Source organism: Liolophura sinensis, chromosome 2, assembly GCF_032854445.1.
Source record: "Liolophura sinensis isolate JHLJ2023 chromosome 2, CUHK_Ljap_v2, whole genome shotgun sequence".
In the NCBI taxonomy this organism is placed as follows: Eukaryota; Metazoa; Mollusca; class Polyplacophora; order Chitonida; family Chitonidae; genus Liolophura; species Liolophura sinensis.
The window spans coordinates 24,631,055-24,656,047 of record NC_088296.1 but is presented as its reverse complement, the minus strand read 5'-3'; the positions used below and the strand labels follow the sequence as shown (position 1 = coordinate 24,656,047).

Here is a 24,993-nt window from a genome sequence, read left to right as displayed (position 1 = left end):
GTATGGGTCGACCCCTTTGCACATTGCAGCCCGGAAAAACAATGAAGATGTTGTTCGTTTCCTGCTGGAGAAGGGTGCTGATGTCAGTGTTAAGGATAAGGTACGTGATATACTAATGTTAGGCCACCCACAAAACTTGACCAGAGATGGTTCTCTGGACAACTGCACGTTGTATTTTAAAACCTATACTAAGCACCAAACCCACTGGCCCAAACTAAGAAAAATGCTCTACACAGAATATAATAATTGCTGAGTATTTTGTTGTGTATAGTGATATTAAGATATTAAAGCCAAGACATATCAATGAATATAAAACAGCCGCTTGACATGAGTTTATTTTAATCTACTGTTCACTAAATCAAACTTTAGACTTGGATAAATGCTGTATGGTGACATTATACAGCGAAGAAAAGTGTTTTTCCGTTTGACGACTGTAGAAAATAAGGCCAGTGTGTATGAGTGCCTGTGATATACAGACACATAGACATTGTAAATACAAAAGGCGAACTGGAAAATCAGTACATTGAGCAATGAAATGAACACGACTCTGCCCATTTCCAGCCGCCTATATATGTTAGCAACGCCAGGTCTGTATTCGAACTCACAAAATATGAACATGTTTATAGGATCAGTAGAAGTAAATTAAGACGTGATAGCCTTTCTGCAATGGTAGCTTTCTAACACGTTTTCATCTCGGGCACATTTTAATGACTTTCACTTATTAAAGTCCCCTGGAAATATTTTACCCATCTGCAAAATTTAAAAAAAAACTGCGAAAAACCACGTACGGTTTTAAAACCATAAAATGGGTCTATTAAATAAGAATTGCTTAGCATTTTGTTGAGTGTAAAGTTATTAAGCTATTAAAGCCGAAACATATCCATGAATGTAGAACATCCACATAACATGAGTTCATTTTAATCTACTGTTCACCTACTTAAACTTTTGACTTGGATAAATGTTATATTGTGAAATTATACCGCGAAGAAAAGTGTTTTCCGTTTGACCACTGTGGAAAACAACGACAGTGCATATGAGTGCCTGTGATATACAGACACATTGACATATTGAATATAAAAGGCGATCTGGAAAATCAGTACATTGAGAAGTGAAATGATCACGCCTCTGCCCATTTCCAGCCGCCTATATATGTCAACAACGCCAGGTCTTTATTCGAACTCACAAAATATGAACATGTTTATAGGATCAGTAGAAGTAAATTAAGACGTGATAGCCTTTCTGCAATGGTAGCTTCCTAACACGTTTTCATCAAATGAATAATCACCTTTTAACATGTATAAAGCCTTGTTTACAAAAAGCAAGAGAAAAGTCAGCATTTTGTGTTTAATTTACGGAAACCAATTTAAAAGGATGGTTTATATTATTGATGAAGCAAAGAAAATTTAGCAATCCACATTTTGTCTCCATTTCTTGTGCACATTTACGTGAATATTCGGTTGGCCTGTGCATTTACTTGTAAGATCTTCAAGGTTTTCGCCTCAGTTGATAACAGTGCATTAATAGTTCAATTTCTCTGGTGTGTAATTATTTTATTCACGCCCATTATTTCAGCGAGTTAGATAGATTATCTGAAGTAAGTAAAGTTTCGTGTCATTTCCTTACCTGAGATCTACATGCCTGAAAACTACGTCATAGCAAACCTTTGATCAGGTTCATTATACGTGACTTTGCCATTGAGAGAATTTTTACTGAAGTAGCATTTCAAGTATTGCATTATTTTTCCTTTGAACAGAAAAGAATACTCATATATAAGTACCGGCCAAACACAAATATTATAGACCAAATTAATCCTTAATACTCTTTGCAGAGTGTAAATGTCTACTGTAATGTAAAAAAAACAAGAAATTTCAAATTTTCATAATATATTGAACGGTTTTTTAATTCTGGCTCTTTCAGTGGCCCTTTCTCACCATATTGTAAACAGTGACATCAGATATAGTTTTTGCCACTTGATAATTGGAGACTGCCAAACTACTACATTAAAATGCACTTGTTCCATAAATACATTAACAGAATGGAAGCTGATGCAAATTATTTCTTAATGGATGTAGCCTTCTTTGATGAAGACGATCCTATGCTATGGAGAAACCAGAGCTCACTCATTGTTTTGATGATGACTCTGGATCCTTGATAGCGCGAGAAGGTAAGGTTCGTGAAACATTCTACCGCGAGCGGTGGACATTAGGTAACAGGACTTGAGCATGGACAAACTAGAGAAATGTCACATGACTGCTAGTTCAGTGGTAGTATGAAGCGTTGACTGTGCTGTCCAAAGGTCCTTGTGATTAACAAGTAACTGTCACTTGTAGTAGATTGTCCAGGGATACACCAACCACTTCCAGAGCGTTCCACCCAAAACGTTGCTTAACAGATCTCAAGATATTCTCTCTTAAGAGGTAAAATTGTGAGTGCACACTATCCCAACAGTAAATTAGGCAAGACGTATCAAGGGTTATTATACAGATGCAGTTGTTTTCTGATGGACGAAAGGAAAAACTGGGCCTCCTATCAAATTTGCTTAGCTTGGTGTAGATGGCACCATGCTTAGAACACCAATCCAAAAATTTGACCAAAGAATCTTTGCCCTACACAAAAGAGACCTTCTTTCTACAGTTTGCTTTAGAAACTCTAAATTTTACACAAAGAGCGGATTTCCTCCAGAAAAGGCGGCGTTAAGCCAAAAGTATCAGAATCAAAAATAAACTGCAGCAGGTAACCTAAAGGAACCATGAAAAACGCTGCAATTAAGACATCAAATTAAGAAGAAAGATGCTAATTAAACATCCATGACACCCGCTGACAGATAAATGGAAGTGTAAAACAAAAAAAATGGCTGCAAAGAAATTTGCTGATGCAGTCCTTCTCGCCACTTTTGACACCCCTCTCCCAAGTCACATGGGGCTAAAATGTCATCTTTCGTCAACAGATCTGCCAATATGTTTGCGAAAAATATCTAAAATTAATTAAGGAAGTATTCCTAAAGGTAAACAATCTGTTCCAGGGTTGATTTTGTGGATTCAAATAGCGCTGTTACTGTATGACTGTTGACAATATGAGTTAGTACATTCAATAATAGGTACGTGTATTAAAGGGGCATAACCCATACATACTCGTGTGATGTTTACATTCCCTGTATGAATAAGCGTAGTTACACTCATTTTTAGTGAATTTGCTATCAATAGCAGTTTTACTGAAGTAGCATTTTAAGTATGTTTTCATCTGGCACAGGCTTTATAACCGTAATAAAGACAATACGATAATCTCCAGTTATTCTGCCTTTCTTATGTTTGTACTATTTTATTAATATCTTGTAAAGTACAATATCTCCACCAAATCACTGTCTTCGTTTTATTCCAACGTTATGATTTTATAGTTCAGTTTTCTATTTGGAGATTAAAGTTCGGTTTATTCAGAGGCAGGGATTGACTGCAACAAAGATAAAAGTGCAATCATTACCTACTTTAAGCGTTCGGTACTTAAATTACAAAACGTGCACATCATTGCTTACGTTTTACACATGGTCTTACACATCAGTTCCTAATAAAAAAGATCTATATCAATGTGTATCGGTTATATGCTGTAGCAACTCGCAGTAACATTCAACATTTACACATATCATAACATGTGTCGTTGTTGCATGTCGATCTTGACATTTTCGCATGTAAAGGTATCAACTTTCAAAGAGTATTTAACTTTTACGCTTATAACAGTGTACACGGTTTAAAAAAAAATGCGATCTTACGAAATAGTTGTAAACATGTAATCAACACAAAGCGAACTTTGGCGTAAAACCAACATGTGCACCTCTTTCACAAAACTTCTGTAGCTGTCTAATGTCTATTTGTCGGCTAAGGGTCGTGTAGCCGACTATTATTTTTTCCTCTTTTATTTCAAAATCCAAGACAAAAAGCTTTAGTGGATAGCCCAATATTTCCTCAGTGAAACGGATTAGACAGAATTGCCAGTTGGCTAATTGAGTTAGCCGTCTAAGCTTAGCCTTTAGACTTTTTATAAAACGATCCCCTGGGCCCTCTCCCTTCTAAAACTTAATGCAGTTACCTGTCCTTGTCAAATCCGTCGAGGCTGTCAATATAGTGGTTCGGTTAGATCGTCACCAAATAACAGAGGACCCACGCGGCCTAACACTCGACAGACGAAAAAAAAAAGGAACATAAGTGCCAAAGAGGTCCATGTATTTAAGACGTTATTTTGTGCCCAAACGCCGTGACAAACTGCCAAGGAAAGTAACGATATTTATCATTGCTTATATAACTATCGTTTGTGTAAGCCTTCATTGTTCGAGTAAAAACACACTTTGTCCATGGTTTTAACATTACAGAATAAAACGTGATTTTATCATCATTGAAATCTGAACTCCAAGCTATATGAATACAATTAACACTCATTAATGTTCATGCGAAAGGTTTGCCGTGCGGATATACATTTCTGATGGTATCTACGAGCTCGCATATACGCCTCAACCTAGCACTTCACACATCCAAACGTCTAGAATTTTGTTTTCAGATCAGTCTGGGTCTTACTTAGGACGTAAACAGTTAATTATGCTGTTTAAGATTGTTCCAATATGGCAACTGTTCACAAAATGTATCCATTGACGGAGGACAGACATTTAATCATGCCATACACCTATGTACTGTAGGGTTTTAGATCATTGATGCCCTGTTAATTCCTTGTGAAATGGATCGAATTTCTGTCGTCTGCATACTGCTATTCATTGCCTTCCTAAGTGCATTTCGATTAATTCAATATGGCATTTTCTTTGAGTAAAGGAGTTTTTATACCTTTTTATTTACCTGTTACATCCTCTGTCAGGTATGTTTCTTTGTCACGTTCGTATAGAGCCTTGTAAAAATAGTCAATACTTTCATTTTATAAACGCGCACACGTGTTATTAAAATTGAAAAAATAGAGATTATATTTAATCTAATAAAATCCTGTATGAACACCAGGTTCTACATCAGTTATATTCTGTATACAAGCACATGTGTATGTTTCAGTGTTTCTAATAGTGATGCGTTACAGAGCGCTTTGATCTATTATGTTTATTTTTAAAGCTTTGTTGTTGTTTTTTGTGCATGTTATGTTTATTTCTAGGGCTTTGTTTTTTGTAGTTATTATGATATATTGAATTCTTTGCTCTTATACTTTTTGCAAAATCGGCTAAATACTGGATTTGTTTGACGTGTGGAGCCTTAACTACACTAATTATTAACTGTCTTGGACATTATTCAGGACGGGTGGACGGCTTTGAGCATGGCGTCAGAATTAAACCATGTGCGCATTGTTCTTTTGCTGACACAGAACGATGAGGACGCCAGTGTACAGGATAAGGTATGTTATAATACGTCTATACATGTTTTATGAAATTAACTACGGTGTGTGACGGCGAATGGTACAGAATTATCTAGCTAAAATGCGTCGAAAGGCAACCTCAATTTGAACTGTGGCACATGGCCCGATCACGTGTTTATGTGCTATATGGAGAAACATACCTGGGCCATTCTATGCTATATCAGGAACAAAGGGCGAGCGTGCCCTTCTAAGTTAAACTTTCACAGCCCATTAAGTCTATCCTGGACTTCGGGTCGTTCATTTAGTCATTACTTTGGATAGCTGTTGTTGTTATGTTATAGATATGGCAATTAACCCTTTGCAGATTATAAGGAGTATTTCCCCAAACTTTTATAGTTGATGTAAATACGGTTTGCACATCATTTTATAATTTACATAAAGTCTGGTGTCAGGACATTTTGTTACAAACTAAAAACGCGACAATATGACACACGACATACTGACACGTGGAGCCCGAGTAACATTTAGTGTCAAAATATGGAGTTTCAGCTGGTAATAAATGTATGCAGTATCTTTGATGGGAGACTGTGAGTATATCTGTGAACAGTGAGTAGGATAAATATGTAAGTGACTAGTTAAGATATCTACTGTACCTGGAGATATGTGCAGATGAGTTTAATGTTGTAAACTGGTGTCGTAATTATACATTTATATCGGAATTGACACATAGTTATGACAATCTACAGAGAGGACAGATGTCTTTGCGCAATGCAGTAATGAACAGTGATATAGAGAGTGTTCGTCTACTGGTGAAGAAAGGAGTCAGTCTCACAGCCCCGGATCAGGTATGTCGGGTAGAACCAGCTACAATTAACAGATCTTATGGAAGGCCACAAGATCATAACTACATGTAAATGTATATGGTCCAAGTAAGGAGTAATTCAGAAGACACGTGGATCAAACAGCTGTATTACATACTCCTCTCTCAATGAGCTGAATACGACGTTAAACCCCAAGCACTCACTCACTCAATGAGCTGTATCATGGAAATATCTTCATACGGCTGTGTATAGCAGGGGTATGTCGTTTGTCGCATCACACTATTTGAGTATCTTCATGATTTCTCAGTAGTTTGATTCTCCCTAATTCAAGATGAAAATATAGCTGTCGAGGACAGTGATTCCAAGATCTGCTTTTGTACGTTCTGCATAAATTATGTTGGTAATAGTAATGATAACTACGGTAAAAAGGAGAAAAACGTAAAAAAAAAATGAATAGAGCATGTTGGATTTGAATCCCAGACAGCACAATGGTAGTACAACTATAGGCTAGCATACAGATTATGTGGACTTAATCTTCTGCTTATAGCCGAGAACAAAATATAGAAATAATACACTGTTGCAAGCTTGATGTCCCTTCCCGCGATAAACTAAAGCGACAAATAAATTTCATGCAGTCTTACACAAACCCACCTGTTAAGTGGATAAGATGTTTTTTAACAGTTTTCAACACTTTTGTTGAGAAAACTAAGAGCAGGGTGGAAATCAGCAGCCTGAAATACATCACAACACGTCAAGGTTACACCAAGTCCAAACATTTTTGTGACCTCACATTTATGACCATCTTTCAAGTTGTGAATGAGTTTCGACGCCTCTCTTAAACTTCATACACATAGAGTCAGTCTACAGGAATGTAAAATTTTACAATTTTAAGTGGACGTTTTCAAAAAAAATCTCAGTTGAAAGAAATCCAAAATAGCCGACAACAGATATGACAAACTTTGCCCCGTATTTACACGACACTGTTATGAGGCCTACTACGCCTTGGCGCTCAACACTGGAAGGTTAGAGCAAGGAAACAGGATAGGGATGTGACTGGATGGGGTGTCATGTCTAGTGTACTCGGCATGATACTTCAGTGGCGGAAAGACTTCTTCAACATTGGCTCACCCTTCTGCAAGACGATGCACATGTAAGGGGGGAGAGTAAAGATGAGAAACAACTGGCTTGTTCAACTCTCAGATCAGCGATAGGCCTAACACAATATCAAAGAAACACGAAGATGCTGGAATAAGTTCAATACATATATTTGAACAAAATAGGCAAATAATACAACCAAACATAATATACAAAACAATACAAATAATTACAAAAATATATAGTTTCTTACTAATGGCAGCGTCAAAAATCCGGATGGAATATTCCGGCTTCCAAAGGAGAGTCAGTTGACGTAAATGAATTACAAGTGACAAGCAGATCTCCAACTCCCTGTGAAGTGTAACTTTTCAGGGCGGATGGGTTTTCAGTAGCGTCTATGATGCTGAGCTGGCGATGTGTGTTTCACTAGTCGGAAATGTTTTCAAATTCAGGGTAAACTGAGATAGAATGTACGTAATCACACATTGACAGAATGAGCGATACAAGGTCGAAAATAACGGCTTAAAAACAGAAACTAGCGAAACAAAATATCACTCCGTCCCTCATTTCATAAATTAACATAAAGAAAATTCTAGATGGTTTTATCGTAAACATGTTTACAATCCCTATATATTTCCAGAATGTATACCGTATGAACAAGGACACGAAACTCCTTAACACCGAAGCGTCGAGAACGCTCGACCAGGCTATGACGTACACAAAACACAAAACATCGACCAGACAAAATATGATACAATGTTTAAAGACGTAACAATATGTAAACGCACATAATGATTCTTCGTGGTTATATTCGTTCATTCATAAGTCTATCCTAAAACATACAATACTTTCATTAAAATCAAATGAAATTTACTATCAGCTTTAGGGGTAACAGAATTTACGTAAATGTCATGTAGTTTTTGAAAAAAGTCTTTAAAAATTTTAAATTTTAAGTTTTGAAAAAGTTTTTTGGCTATCACGTAAAAGCCACAGCTTAACCGGGAGTTGTTTGTCATAATCCTGAGGTCATTTAGGCTTTTGTTTAATCCAGTTGTGCAGATTTTACAGTTGACCTAAGTTTGCGCTATTTTGATTGGTCTGTCCAAGCCTAATTTACAAAAAAGACTTTTTTTATACTATAAAGGTTCAATTGCCACCAAACTACATATATATAGTCACGTGTGCCAGGTTTAAGGTCAATCGGTTCAGTTGTTCTAGAGAATAAGATTCTTAAAGGCTTTTCATATAAATCCAGATGTTACCAGGTCAAACCTTTCCTCGCAGTGTCCGCTTGGTTCTGCTCAGTCACAGCTTAGTGTAGGTTGGTGAATAACCAATCCTTCACCGTGCAGTCATAAGGTAGAAAGTACCACAATATCGAGAGTGACGCCAGATCAGCGGCAACAGTGACACAAGTGATACATAACACACCTAAGCGGTAAATTCCGGACTCTTGTCAGCTTTCCTGGGTTAGGTCTGCATTTGAATTGTTGAATTAATGCATCATACACACACTGTTTAACGACATGGCTCATGACTAACATGCAAAAGAATATACACCATGGAAATGATTCAAGGGGGGCAATTGTGTAAAAATGTGTGCTGATTTAAAAAATAATTTCTGGCCTGGAATTGCGGACACGTTTTCTTGTCATCACATATAATTTATTATGTTATAGAAATGAAGTTATACAAATTCAAACGATCACGGCACTGTGGTACAGTTTCATTGCGGCACTGTGGTACATCGCTACGGTGTTGTGGCGCAGTGTATGGCATATGCCCTTTGGTGCAGTGGCACTGTGACTGTAGGAAATGAGGCCAGTGTGTATGTGTGCCTGTGATATACAGATAAATAGACATAGTGAATATATACGGCGAACTGGAAAATCAGTAGCATAGCAACAGAAATGAACAGGCCCTGTAGTTTACATATTCCAGACCAGCAAGTACAAAGCGCATTTCCAATGCCTGATAGGAAAGTCGGACTTAACGCTTTTATTTATACGCCACCAAAAAAGCTCACATTCGTATTGTTTTTATATTCCCCGTATTAACAGGTGTAGTTACATTAATTATTAGTCAATTTGTCATTAATAGCATTTTTACTGAAGTAGCCGTTCAAGTATTACATTATTTTAACTTTGCACAGGATGGGTGGACCCCTTTGCACATTGCCGCTGGGAAAAACAATGAAGATGTTGTTCGTTTCCTGCTGGAGAAGGGTGCTGATGTCAGTGCACAGGATAAGGTACGTGATATACTAATGTTAGGCCACCCACAAAAATTGACGAGAGATGGTCCTCTGGACAACTACACGTTGTATTTTAAAATCTATACTAAGCACCAAACCCACTGGCCCAAACTGAGAAAAATGCTCTACACAGAATATAATAATTGCTGAGTATTTTGTTGTGTATAGTGTTATTAAGCTATTAAAGCCAAGACTTATCCATGAATATAAAACAGCCGCTTGACATGAGTTTATTTTAATCTACTGTTCACTAAATCAAACTTTAGACTTGGATAAATGCTGTATGGTGACATTATACAGCGAAGAAAAGTGTTTTTCCGTTTGACGACTGTAGGAAATGAGGCCAGTGTGTATGTGTGCCTGTGATATACAGATAACTAGACATAGTAAATACAAAAGGCGAACTGGAAAATCAGTACCATGGCAACAGAAATGAACAGGCCCTGTAGTTTACATATTCCAGACCAGCAAGTACAAAGCGCATTTCCAATGCCTTATAGGAATGTCGGACTTAACGCTTATATTTATACGCCACCAAAAAAGCTCACATTCGTATTGTTTTTTATATTCCCCGTATTAACAGGTGTAGCTACATTAATTATTAGTCAATTTGTCATTAATAGCATTTTTACTGCAGTAGCCGCTCAAGTATTACATTATTTTAAATTTGCACAGGATGGGTGGACCCCTTTGCACATTGCCGCTGGGAAAAACAATGAAGATGTTGTTCGTTTCCTGCTGGAGAAGGGTGCTGATGTCAGTGTACAGGATAAGGTACGTGATATACTAATGTTAGGCCACCCACAAAACTTGACCAGAGATGGTCCTCTGGACAACTGCACGTTGTATTTTAAAACCTATACTAAGCACCAAACCCACTGGCCCAAACTAAGAAAAATACTCTACACAGAATATAATAATTGCTGAGTATTTTGTTGTGTATAGTGTTATTAAGCTATTAAAGCCAAGACATATCCATGAATATAAAACAGCCGCTTGACATGAGTTTATTTTAATCTACTGTTCACTAAATCAAACTTTAGACTTGGATAAATGCTGTATGGTGACATTATACAGCGAATAAAAGTGTGTTTCCGTTTGACGACTGTAGAAAAAAAGGCCAGTGTGTATGAGTGCCTGTGATACCTGTGATATACAGACACATATACATTGTGAATACAAAAGGCGAACTGGAAAATCAGTACACTGAGCAATGAAATGGACATGCCTCTGCCCATTTCCAGCCGCCTATATATGTCAGCAACGCCAGGTCTGTATTCGAACTCACAAAATATGAACATGTTTGTAGGATCAGTAGAAGTAAATTAAGACGTGATAGCCTTTCTGCAATGGTAGCTTCCTAACACGTTTTCATCAAATGAATAATCACCTTTTAACATGTATAAAGCCTTGCTTACAAAAAGCAAGAGAAAAGTCAGCATTTTGTGTTTAATTTACGGAGACCAATTTAAAAGGATGGTTTATATTATTGATGAAGCAAAGAAAATTTAGCAATCCACATTTTGTCTCCATTTCTTGTACACATTTAGGTGAATATTCGGTTGGCCAGTACATTTACTTGTAAGATCTTCAAGGTTTTCGCCTCAGTTGATAACAGTGCATTAATAGTTTAATTTCTCTGGTGTGTAATTTTTTATTCACGCCCATTATTTCAGCGAGTTAGATAGATTATCTGAAGTAAGTAAAGTTTCGTGTCATTTCCTTACCTGAGATCTACATGCCCGAAAACTACGTCATAGCAAACCTTTGATCAGGTCCATTATACGTGACTTTACCAATGAGAGAATTTTTACTGAAGTAGCATTTCAAGTATTGCATTATTTTTCCTTTGCACAGGAAAGAATACTCATATACAAGTCCCCGCCGAACACAATTATTATAGACCAAATTAATCCTTAATACTCTTTGCAGAGTGTAAATGTCTACTGTAATGTTAAAAAAAAACAAGAAATTTCAAATTTTCAATATATTGAACGGTTCTTTAAATTCTGGCTCTTTCAGTGGCCCTTTCTGACAATATTGTAAACCGTGACATCAGATATGGTTTTTGCCACTTGATAATTGGAGACTGCCAAACTACTACATTAAAATGCACTTGTTCCATAAATACATTAACAGAATGGAAGCTGATGCAAATTATTTCTTAATGGATGTAGCATTCTTTGATGAAAACGATCCTATGCTATGGAGAAACCAGAGCTCATTCATTGTTTTGATGATGACTCTGGATCCTTGATAGCGCGAGAAGGTAAGGTTCGTGAAACATTCTACCTCGAGAGGTGGACATTAGGTAACAGGACTTGAGCATGGACAAACTGGAGAAATGTCACATGACTGCTAGTTCAGTGGTAGTATGAAGCGTTGACTGTGCTGTCCAAAGGTCCTTGTGATTAACAAGTAACTGTCACTTGTAGTAGATTGTCCAGGAATACACCAACTACTTCCAGAGCGTTCCACCCGAAACGTTGTTTAATAGATCTCAAGATATTCTCTCTTAAGAGGTAAAATTGTGAGTGCACACTATCCCAACAGTAAATTAGGCAAGACGTCTCAAGGGTTATTATGCAGATGCAGTTGTTTTCTGATGGACGAAAGGAAAAACTGGGCCTCCTATCAAATTTGCTTAGCTTGGTGTAGATGGCACCATGCTTAGAACACCAATCCAAAAATTTGACCAAAGAATCTTTGCCCTACACAAAAGAGACCTTCTTTCTACAGTTTGCTTTAGAAACTCTAAATTCTACACAAAGAGCGGATTTCCTCCAGAAAAGGCGGCGTTAAGCCAAAAGTAATGCAGGGCAGAATCAAAAATAAACTGCAGCAGGTAATGAAAAGGAACAATGAAAAACGCTGCAATTAAGACATCGAATTAAGAAGAAAGATGCTAATTAAACATCCATGACACCCTCTGACAGATAAATGGAAGTGTAAAACAAAAAAAATCAAAAATCTCTCTGTTTCCTTTGGTGTTTGGGGTCATGGAAACACCCTACTGTGTGGCATTTTGAATAGACCTTTAAACTTGATTTCAACAGTTAATTGTTAACACAACCACCATAGAATGCCCTAAAATGTTACAAAACATAAAATTTATGTCTTTGGTTATTTTCTGGCTGCAAAGAAATTTGCTGATGCAGTCCTTCTCGCCACTTTTGACACCCCTCTCCCAAGTCACATGGGGCTAAAATGTCATCTTTCATCAACAGATCTGCCAATATGTTTGCGAAGAATATCTAAAATTAGTTAAGGAAGTATTCCTAAAGGTAAACAATCTGTTCCAGGGTTGATTTTGTGGATTCAAATAGCGCTGTTACTGTATGACTGTTGACAATATGAGTTAGTACATTCAATAATAGGTACGTGTATTAAAGGGGCATAACCCATACATACTCGTGTGATGTTTACATTCCCTGTATGAATAAGCGTAGTTACACTCATTTTTAGTGAATTTGCTATCAATAGCAGTTTTACTGAAGTAGCATTTTAAGTATGTTTTCATCTGGCACAGGCTTTATAACCGTAATAAAGACAATACGATAATCTCCAGTTATTCTGCCTTTGTTATGTTTGTACTTTTTTATTAATATCTTGTAAAGTACAATATCTCCGCCAAATCACTGTCATCGTTTTATTCCAACGTTATGATTTTACAGTTCATTTTTCTATTTGGAGATTGAAGTTCAGTTTATTCAGAGGCATGGATTGACTGCAACAAAGATAAAAGTGCAATCATTACTTACTTTAAGCGATCCGTACTTAAATTACAAAACGTGTAAATCATTGCTTACGTTTTACACATGGTCTTACACATCAGTTCCTAATAAAAAAGATCTATGTCAATGTGTATCGGTTATGTGCTGTAGCAACTCGCAGTAACATTCAACATTTACACATATCAAAACATGTGTCGTTGTTGCATGTCGATCTTGACATTTTCGCATGTAAAGGAAAATGTCAACCAATGTTGAATCAACTTTCAAAGAGTATTTAACTTTTACGCTTATAACAGTGTACACGGTTTTAAAAAAAATGTGATCTTACGAAATAGTTGTAAACATGTAATCAACACAAAGCGAACTTTGGCCTAAAACCAACATGTGCACCTCTTTCACAAAACTTCTGTAGCTGTCTAATGTCTATTTGTCGGCTAAGGGTCGTGTAGCCGGCTATCATAAAGAGGCCACGAAAACATTCACCAGGCTTTTCGCAAAATTGAAACTGTTTAAAGCTTAGCCGCCTTACCATAGAAATTTCGATCTATGATGATAATTATTAAATTGGCTTCAAAATAAAAATAAATTAAACTACTATGTATAAATACCGCCCAAAAATAATAATTTCTTTTTCATTTTCGTTTTTAACGAAGTTTGCCAACAAAAGACCATTTAGTCTCAATAGACAATCAAAGCAGAACAACAACAACGAATGCGCTTTGGTGGTTTGTGAGCTTTAAAACGATCTTCATTTTCTGACCGAAGCTAATCTAATCCTACTTTTCTTCAATGAATAAATAACCGTTCACAAACTGGAATGATAACACACCTAAAGCCGGATTGTTTCCTCTTTTATTTCAAAATCTAAGACAAAAAGCTTTAGTGGATAGCCCAATATTTCCAGAGTGAAAGGGATTAGACAGAATTGCCAGTTGGCTAATTGAGTTAGCCGTCTAAGCTTAGCCTTTAGACTTTTTATAAAACGATCCCCTGGGCCCTCTCCCTTCTAAAACTTAATGCAGTTACCTGTCTTTGTCAAATCCGTCGAGGCTGTCAGTATAGTGGTTTGGTTAGATCGTCACCAAATAACAGAGGACCCACGCGGCCTAACGCTCGACAGACGAAAAAAAAGGAACATAAGTGCCAAAGAGGTCCATGTATTTAAGACGTTATTTTGTGCCCAAACGCCGTGACAAACTGCCAAGGAAAGTAACGAAATTTATCATTGCTGATTTCTGATAGTATCTACGAGCTCGTGTATACGCCTCAACCTAGCACTTCACACAGCCAAACGTCTAGAACTTTGTTTTCAAATCAATCTGCGTCTTACTTTGGACATGAACAGTTAATTATGCTGTTTAAGAATGTTCCAATATGGCAACTGTTCACAAAATGTATCCATTGACGGAGGACAGACATTTAATCATGCCATATACCTATGTACTTTAGGGTTTTAGATCATTGATGCCCTGTTAATTCCTTGTGAAATGGATCGAATTTCTGTCGTCTGCATGCTGCTATTCATTGCCTTCCTAAGTGCATTTCGATTAATTCAATATGACATTTTCTTTGAGTAAAGGAATTTTTATACCTTTTTATTTACCTGTTACATCCCCTGCCACGTATGTTTGTTTGTCACGTTCGTTTAGAGCCTTGTAAAAATAGTCAATACTTTCATTTTCTAAAAGCGCACACATTATTAAATCTGTAAAAATATAAATTATGTTTAATCTACTAAAATCCTGTATGAACACCATGTTTTACATCAGTTATATTCTGTATACAAGCACATGTGTAGGCCTATGTTTCAGTGTTTCTAATAGTGATTCGTTACAGAGCGCTTTGATCTATTATGTTTATTTTTAAAGCTTTGTTGTTGTTTTTTGTGCATGTTATGTTTATTTCTAAGGCTTTGTTTTTTGTAGTTATTATGTTATACTGAATTCTTTGCTCTTATACTTTTTGCAAAATCGGCTGAACACTGGGTCTGTTTGACGTGTGGAGCCTTAACTACACTAATTATTAACTGTCTTGGACATTATTCAGGACGGGTGGACGGCTTTGAGCATGGCGTCAGAATTAAACCATGTGCGCATTGTTCGTTTGCTGACACAGAAGGATGAGGAAGCCAGTGTACAGGATAAGGTATGTTATAATACGTCTATACATGTTTTATGAAATTAACCACGGTGTGTGACGGCGAATGGTACAGAATTATCTAGCTAAAATGCGTCGAAAGGCAACCTTAATTTGAACTGTGGCACATGGCCCGATCACGTGTTCATGTGCTATATGGAGAAACATACCTGGACCATTCTATGCTATATCAGGAACTAAGGGCGAGCGTGCCCTTCTAAGTTAAACTTTTACAGCCCATTAAGTCTATCCTGGACTTCGAGTCGTTCATTTAGTCATTACTTTGGATAGCTGTTGTTGTTATGTTATAGATATGGCAATTAACCCTTTGCAGATTATACAGAGTATTTCCCCAAACTTTTATAGTTGATGTAAATAAGGTTTGCACATCATTCTATAATTTACATAAAGTCTGGTGTCAGGACATTTTGTTACAAACTAAAAACGCGAGAATATGACACACGACATACTGACACGTGGAGCCCGAGTAAAATTTAGTGTAAAAATATGGAGTTTTAGCTGGCGATAAATGTATGCAGTATCTTTGATGGGAGACTGTGAGTATATCTGTGAACAGTGAGTAGGATAAATATGTAAATGACTAGTTAAGATATCTACTGTACCTGGAGATATGTGCAGATGAGTTTAATGTTGTAAACTGATGTCATAATTATACATTTATATTGGAAATGACACATAGTTATGACAATCTGCAGAGAGACCAGATGTCTTTGCGCAAGGCAGTAATGAACAGTGATATAGAGAGTGTTCGTCTACTGGCGAAGAAAGGAGTGAGTCTCACAGCCCCGGATCAGGTATGTCGGGTAGAACCAGCTACAATTAACAGATCTTATCGAAGGCCACAAGATCATAACTACATGTAAATGCATATGGTCCAAGTAAGGAGTAATTCAGAAGACACGTAGATCAAACAGCTGTATGACACATTCCTCTCTCATTCAGCTGGATCATGCAAATATCTTCATACGGCTGTGTATAGCACGGGTATGTCGTTTGTTGCATCACACTATTTGAGTATCTTCATGATTTCTCAGTAGTTTGATTCTCCCTAATTCAAGATGAAAATATAGCTGTCGAGGACAGTGATTCCAAGATCTGCTTTTGTACGTTCTGCATAAATTATGTTGGTAATAGTAATGATAACTACGGTAAAGAGGAGAAAAACGTAAAAAAAATAAATAGAGCATGTTGAATTTGAATTCCAGACAGCACAATGGTAGTACAACTAAAGGCTAGCATACAGATCATGTGGACTTAATCTTCTGCTTATAGCCGAGAACAAAATATAGAAATAATACACTGTTGCAAGCTTGATGTCCCTTCCCGCGATAAACTAAAGCGACAAATAAATTTTATGCAGTCCTACACAAACTCAGCTGTTAAGTGGATAAGAGGTTTTCTAACGGTTTTCAACACTTTTGTTGAGAAAACTAAGAGCAGGATGGAAATCAGCAGCCTGAAATACATCACAATACGTCAAGGTTACACCAAGTCCAAACATTTTTGTGACCTCACATTTATGACCATCTTTGAAGTTGTGAACGAATTTCGACGCCTCTCTTTCGCTAATTCAAGATGAAAATATAGGACAGTGATTCCAAGATATGCTTTTGTACGTTATGCACAAATTATGTTGGTAATAGTAATGATAACTACGGTAAAAAGGAGACAAATGTCAAAAAAATGAATACAGCATGTTGGATTTGAACCCCAGACAGCCAGATATCACGTACAATAGTAGTACTACTATAGGCCAGCATACAGATTATGTGGCTTTGATCTTCTGCTTATAGCCGAGAACAAAAGACACAAAGAATAGACTGTTGCAAGATTGATGCCCGTTCCCGCGATAAATTACAGGGGAAAAGAAATTTCATGCAATCTTACACAAACTTGCCTGTTAAATAGATAAGAAGCTTTCGAACAGTTTTGAACACTTTTGTTGTTAATTTCATAAAAAGTTACCCATCACGAGGGAATGTTCAGGGCACAATGGGAATCAGGACTCTGAAAAACCTCAGAAAACGTTCAGGTTGTACCAAATCCAGAAATTTTTGTGGCCTCATATTTTTGACCAGCTTTAAAGTTGTGAACAAATTTCGACGCCTTTCTTAAACTTCACATACACAGGGGCAGTTTACAAGAATACAAACATTTACAAAAATCGATTCATAAGTGAAAAAGACGTTTTAACACAATTCTAAAATGAGGGGAATCCAAAATGGGCGAAAAAACAAGCGACCAACTTTGCCCGGTACTTACACTATGTTGTTCTTAGGCCTGCCACGCCTGGCTTGGCGCTTGGCGCCTCTTAGAGCAGGGAAAGAAAACTAAAATGTGACTGGATGGGGTGTCATGTCTTGTGTCTTTGGCATGATACTTCAGTGGCGGCACCCAGGACTCACCCTGCCATAAGAAGACACAGTATATGTACACACAAATAATGACTACTCGTCCTCATATTCATTCATTCATTCATTCATTCATTTTGATTTTACAGTTGACCTAAGTTTACGCTAGTTTGATTGGTCTCTCCAAGCCTAATTTACACATCGAATTTATTTATATTAAATAGGTTTGATTGCCACCAAACTACATATATATGGTCACGTGTGCCAAGTTTGAGGTCAATCGGTTCGGTTGTTCTGGAGAATAAGATTCTTGAAGGGTTTTCGGGGCCTCCGTGCCTCAGTTGGTTAGCGCGCTAGCGCAGCGTAATGACCCAGGAGTCTCTCACCAATGCGTTTGCTGTGAGTTCAAGTCCAGTGTTCAAGTGAAATATTCTTGAGTACGACGTAAAACACGACTCCAAAAAATAAATAAATAAATAAATAAATAAAAGTTGAATGGTTTTCATATAAATCCAGATGTTACCAGGTCAAACCTTTCCTCGCAGTGTCAGCTTGGTTCTGCTCAGTCACAGCTTAGTGCAGGTTGGTGAATAACCAATCCTGCATCATGCATTCATAAGGTAGAAAGTACCACATTATCGAGAGTAACGCCAGATCGGCGGCGACAGTGACACAAATGATACATAACACACCAAAGCAGTAATTTCCGGACTCTGGTCAGCTTTCCTGGTTTAGGTCTGCATTCGAATTGTTCAATTAATGCTGAACAACAAGCATCATACATACACTGCTTAGCGACATGGCTCAAGCGAGACCAACATGCAAAAGATTATACACCATGGAAAGGATTCAAGGTGGACAATTGTGTAAAAATGTGTACTGGTTTTAATAGGAATGTCTTCGACGTCGCTGGGATTGCTGACGCGTTTGCTTGTCATCAAATATAATTCATGATGTTATAGAAATTGTTCAAACGCACCAGGTTTGAGGACTTGTATCAAAGATTTTACTGGCCCCTATGCAGAGATTCTTTTTCTTCAACTTCACATGACTTACATCCATTATATTAGTCTAACATACCGAAGAGAGCAAAATTATAAAAATCTGTCCGGCTATCACACGGTATAATGTAGTTCATTAGTTCATTGTACCGCTTTGTGTGGCACACAGGTGCAAACTACTGATCAGATTACGCCAATATCTCTGGGTATGTGGTGCTGTGTGTGACCACGACACTGTGGTAAAGTGTCATTGAGGCTCTGTGGTACATCGCTACCGTGCTGCCGTGCTGTGTGTGACCGCGGCACTGTGATGCATCGCAACGATGCTGTGGTACTGTGTGTGACCGCGGCACTGTGCTACAGTGTGACTGTGGCACTGTGGTACATTGCTACGGGGCTGTGGTGCAGTGTATGACCGCGGCACTGTAGTCCATCGATACGGTGGTGTGGTACAGTATATGACCGCGGCACTTTGGTACAGTGTGACCGCGGCCCTGTAGTCCATCGCTACGGTGCTGTGCTGCTGCGTGTGACTGCAGCACTGTGATACAGTGTGATTGCCGCACTGCGGACTAACGCAACACATCCTTGGTCAGCTTGGTTTATCAATTGATAGTTCGTTTACCTACACGATATACACTAACAATCGGGAGTTATATCTATACCACTAATGTCTATGAACTTGTAAAATGTATGTTATGCTGACATTCCGCAGGAAGGAGAATCCGCTGTTCATTGGGCAGTGCGTAAAAATAATGTGGATCTTGTACATCAGATTGTGGATCTGGACGGTGATATCAACATTCAGAATAAGGTGAGTTGTTGTCTTTTTTTTGGAAACGCAAACATCACATAGATAACGACCACATGTAAGTATAGATCTTTCAGTTAAGTTATAGATTGTATAAATGTGTTCTTTTCTTTTAAATGAAATCAATGTTACAAAGCTGTTTGTATGATTTTTTGACTAGTACTTGGTTAGTAAACATGACTGAACTCCTGAATACAAGCCTCCTGAATACACAATCCTGAACACCCAAGTACTTTGTGCAGTTACCCAAATTTTAGTCCACTACAAATGAAAATCTGACTGTCATACATGTCCCTGCTCAAAGAGGTTTTCTTGCTTACGTTCTCGTGTGGAGGATACCTTGACTCGATTAAAACTTTATCAGATAAACATCAAAACATGAGGCAATCTAATTGTACTCCTGATGCAGCTGGACACTCTGTATTGTTTATATAAGACGTATACTGTAACCTGGTTTGTATTCTATATACCAGTACGACTTCCCGAATAAATTGTTTTGTTCTGGCGCAAGTAAACACGAAGAGTTAACTACATCCGGTATTACCATATTATATTGTCATTTATGTATTTATCCGTCTTATCATGTAAATGCCTAAATAGCAGAAAATTTGAAAAAAACAGCAGGAAATTAAATGACCGCTAGCACACGGCCTTAAGCTAAATTAGGTAAAAAAAAAGTGATGTTACTTGCAAGTAATATGACGTCACTGGCCTAGAAGGACTAAAAATGCTGTCTTGTCATCACATTTTAACACCCGGCACCATTAAAACAATGCAAAGGAACCAGGCCTTATCAATAATAATTCCACCAACAAAATCGTGGTAAATTATATAAGAATTCAGCATAATAAATCAGACAGCAAAGAGCCACAGCAGTGTGATGGTTGACAGAGTATCACCTGTGAATGTACGCTTCTTTTTTATCTACGTCAGTTAGGGTTTTATTCTAACTAATTTAAGTGCTTAAATTGTAACTAATTGTGTGCCCCTTTACACAATGGTTTAGGCAGAATTAGGTAAAACTATACAGTGATGTTAGTTCCATTTCCTTTTTAATGCAATACATTGTCGGTAAATAAAGTTGTGTGTGACAGGTGAAGTTCTACAAGCCGGGAGAAAAGGTCGTGGTTTGTATATTATTGTTACGGTACACAGGAGGGAAAGACACTCTCACACCTGGCTCAGAGGAAGCAAATGATCTGGACTGCGTTTGTCTCCTAGTCAGGAATGGAGTGAAAATTTAGGATCTAGAACGTCGTCCACACATTAAATAAAAAACCACGTTATCTATGTCAATATAAACAAGGGATTTATGATTCAGTTATCCTCAAAAACGATTTTTTTAATGTTAATTTGGTAAAAAATATTACGTACAATATGCTCTGATACGAAACTTTTTTTTTACATAAATGTCCGCGCCGTGGAAATAAAATAAATCATATAGGTATATATATATATAAATATATATAACACAGTCATGTAATGTAAAATTAATGTTATGTACACAGTTTTGGAGAGTTTACATGATTTAATCCTAGGGTGCCAACCTCGTTAATGTTTATTTGCTTTTGTCGGTGTTTTAAGAAATGGAATCATCTAGAAAGTTTTTTCCAAATAAAAACCTGAATGTGTCAAAATTCTCCGGCCCTTTCTTGACACTCAGGCCTGACTTCATTTACATACTATTTTCAACTTTTACAGGATGGAAAGACGCCTTTGCTTTTAGCCCTGAGGGCCAATAATCTGGATCTTGTTCGCCTGTTGGTAGAGAGAGGCGCTGATGTTAATGTACAGAATGAGGTATGTGGTGTACAGTTTCACATTGCCTCTGACTCTAGACTAAATAAGACCAACACTAAAATACCTGTTTTACTTTAGATTGATTTCCAGGAAGACAGCCTAAATTGATTCTCCATTGAGGTGCCCTGGTTCCTGCGTGCGTGGAAATATTAGGGGGTACAACATACTGACAAAAAATAAACAAAAACAGAGTTGCTCCAAAAACCCTGAAGAAAATGTTGCTAACATTACAATATAAATTGCCTGCATACAATTGTGCCTGTATTTAGCAGGTAGTTTTGGCCAATGGTCGCTCCGTGTTTTCTTAAACTGGTCTCTTAATATCCTGGCAATCCATATAACAGAGATTTTACTTTTTGGGGGAGAACTTTGGGGGGGTGATGGTGATAAAAAATAATTGTAAGACAAACCTTGTATCGAGGCATAAAAGGCGTGTTATTGTGACATCCCTCAGGAAGGAGAGACGGTTTTGTTTTGGGCGGTGAGGACAGATGATATGGACCTTGTTCGTCTGCTGATAAATCACGGAGCCAATGTCAACTTACAGAATAGGGTACGTGTTGTATGGTTACATTTATTAAAAAGGAGAGCATGTTGGAGCAAGAGCCATTTTAAACACTCAGTTTTATCTCTCAATACATGTATGCACAAAGATCAAAGAAAGAAAATTATTCACTTTGGGCATGAATTGTATAAACTATGCCGCCTCTGGTGTAAACACAGTATTACCCAAACCAAAATGATATTATGTCTTCGCAATCTACACCTAATTAAAGCTGAAATGATAAACAAAAAATTAGATCAACATATCTCTGCCCATTATTTTGCAAATAAATTTATGCACGTTCGTTGATACATTTACACTTTCGAAAAAAGAAACCTTTTGCAGATATGTACACATGTACATACTATGCCAGGGTTTACGATGGCCGACGTCTAAAATCCAGACTGATATTTGTCTCCATTCATATTTGCTGCAAAATATTTCATATTGGCTACACTGTTACGTCCGCAGAATAGAATGGCGTCTTTGGATTTGCAATTAATTTGATATCACTAGTCTTGAAGGACTCAACATGCTGTGTTGTCATCACATTTAACATACATTACCATTAAAACAATGCAAAGCTACAAGACCTTATGGATCTATCGTCTACCAGCTGAATATAGGGATATAATATAATAAATCTTATAACACAGAGAGTAGCAGCAGTGTGATAGTTGACAAATTGTCATCTGTGAAACATTTTCTTTTCATACAATGTCAATTAGGTTTTTATTCCAACTACTTTCGTAAATGCTTAAATGGCAGCCAATTGCGCGCCACCATGCTTTAGGTAGAATTAGGTAAAAACATACATACATTTTTTTTGGCAATATGTTTTAACTTAAAACTTCGGTGTAATGAAGTTTTGCGTGATAGGTGAATTAGCACAAGTTCTGCATTCGGGAGATAAGGTCATGGTTTGTATATTATTGTTACGGTACGCAGGAGGGGGGAAACATCATTATTCATGGCTCATCAGAGGCAAATAATCTGGATCGCTTTCGTCTCCAAGTCAAGAAGAGAGCTGATGTCAATATTCAGGATCTGGCATGTCGTCCACAGATCAGTTGAAAAAACACGTCACCTATGTCCATATAAACAATGGGTTTATGTTTCAGTTGTCCTCACAATCGATTTTTAATGTTAATTGGGTAAAAAAAATGTTTAAAAGGCTTCAAAGCTAATTCTATACTAGATAGAGTCTGAACTGAATGTGTAACCATGTATTGAGGATGCCTCGAACATGTAGAACAGAGTTACTACAATTGTTAAATACTTTACCGTGTAAACCACAGTTTGGTTTATTTTACGAGAATACATTCCCCATGTGCTCTTAAAGATATGACGTCATTTACGGTGATTTACTAGACTTACGCCCAGATATATGTACCGAACGGTGCCGCAAGTGTGCAGTAACAAACAGCTCACGACTTCACACAGACTGTGCTACTGAGATCTGCTACTTAAAATACAATCAGTTGCCACGTACATTATTCTCTGATACCTGACTTTGATTTTACATAAATGTCCGCACCGTAGAAATAAATTATATCATATACGTATATGTATAACAAAGTCATGTAATGTACAATTCGTTAGCTATATATCGAACACTCACTATAAACTAGACAGACAATAACACCAATAACACTAAATCAAGTCAACATGTTACCTTCATGTCACCTCTTCCACAGAAACGAGACAGTTGTTCATTGGGCAGTTTGTAAAAGCAAAGTATCTTTATACTGGACACGGATGCCTTGAGTGGTGACAACTTATGTAGAATTGTAGAATCCAAATGTTTAGAAATGAAGCTAATCTGTACACAATTTTAGAGAGTTTACATTATTTGTTAATGCTAGGATGCCAACCTCATTAATGTTTCATTGATTTTGTCGGTGTATTCAAAAGTTCGATCATCTAAAAATCTCGGCACCCTTTTTGACCCTTAGCCCTGACTTCATATACATCCCTTTTTATGACATTCAAGCTTGACTTTATCTACATACTATTTTTAACTTGTGCAGGACGGAAAGACGCCTTTGCTTTTTGCACTGAGGGCAAATAATCTGGATCTTGTTCGTCTGTTGGTAGAGAGAGGCGCTGATGTCAATATACAGAATAAGGTATGTGGTGTATAGTTACGATAATTTTCACATTGCTCGGACTCTAGGCTAAATAAGACCAGCAGTAAAAAACATGTTTTATTTCTGGTTTTTTTCCAGGAATACAGTCTATATTGATTCTCCATTGAGGTGTTCTAGTTCCTTTGTGCGTGTAAATATTAGGAGATACAAAATACCATCCAAATTAAACAGATTCGCTTCAAAAACCCCGTAGAAAATGTTGCTGCCATTACAGTATGCATTACCCACATACGGATCTTCATTAAGTAGTTATGGCCAGTCGTCGCTCAGTAGTTTTTTAAACTAGTCTATCAACCAGGGTTACTTTTTTTGTAGGGGTTGGTTGGGATGGGGGGGGGGGGGCTGATAATTAATAATTAGAAAACGAACCTTGTATCGAGACAGTGTATAAATGGCATATTATTGTGACATCCCACAGGAAGGAGAGACAGCGTTGTTTTGGGCAGTGAGGACAGATGATATGGACCTTGTTCGTCTGCTGATAAATCACGGAGCCAATGTCAACGTACAGAATAAGGTACGTACTGTATGGTTATTTAAAAGGAGAGCGTGTTGGACCAAGAGCCATTTTAAACACGTAGTTTTATCTTAAATACATGTTTGCGCAAAAGACAAAGACGGAAAATTATTCACTTCGGGCATGTTCTATATATATATTATGTCGCCGTAGGCTTAAACACAATATTAGGTGAACAAAAATGATATTATTAGGTGAAAAGATAAAGAAAAAATTAAATCCACATTTCTATACCCAAATATTATGCAAATAAATTCATGCCGGCGTGTTTATACATTTCAAGCGCATTTCCAGTCTAGAAAAAAAGAAACATTTTGCGGAGACATACACATGTACATGTTAAGGTAAGGTAAGGGAATTTGACAGTGTTTAAGATGGCCGAACGTCTAAAGTCCAGGCTAATATTTGTCTCCATTTATATTTG

The 24,993-nt window shown here is 37.3% G+C and overlaps 2 protein-coding genes across 2 annotated transcripts in view; both read left to right on the top strand.

Annotated features, from left to right (window-relative positions):
* LOC135462708 (E3 ubiquitin-protein ligase Midline-1-like) overlaps positions 1–24,993 on the top strand; it is a 241,656-nt gene that overhangs the window by 156,308 nt on the left and 60,355 nt on the right. The gene's annotated exons all lie outside the window — the stretch shown is intronic.
* The window catches only part of LOC135462957 (putative ankyrin repeat protein RF_0381), a 34,773-nt gene continuing 17,285 nt past the window's right edge, over positions 7,506–24,993 (top strand). The window contains exons 1-10 of the mRNA XM_064740280.1: positions 7,506–7,553; positions 9,403–9,501; positions 10,180–10,278; positions 15,285–15,383; positions 16,091–16,189; positions 19,463–19,561; positions 21,260–21,358; positions 21,813–21,911; positions 23,933–24,031; positions 24,471–24,569. Coding sequence (XP_064596350.1) covers positions 7,506–7,553; positions 9,403–9,501; positions 10,180–10,278; positions 15,285–15,383; positions 16,091–16,189; positions 19,463–19,561; positions 21,260–21,358; positions 21,813–21,911; positions 23,933–24,031; positions 24,471–24,569 — 939 coding nt within the window. The remainder of the gene's footprint in view (positions 7,554–9,402; positions 9,502–10,179; positions 10,279–15,284; positions 15,384–16,090; positions 16,190–19,462; positions 19,562–21,259; positions 21,359–21,812; positions 21,912–23,932; positions 24,032–24,470; positions 24,570–24,993) is intronic.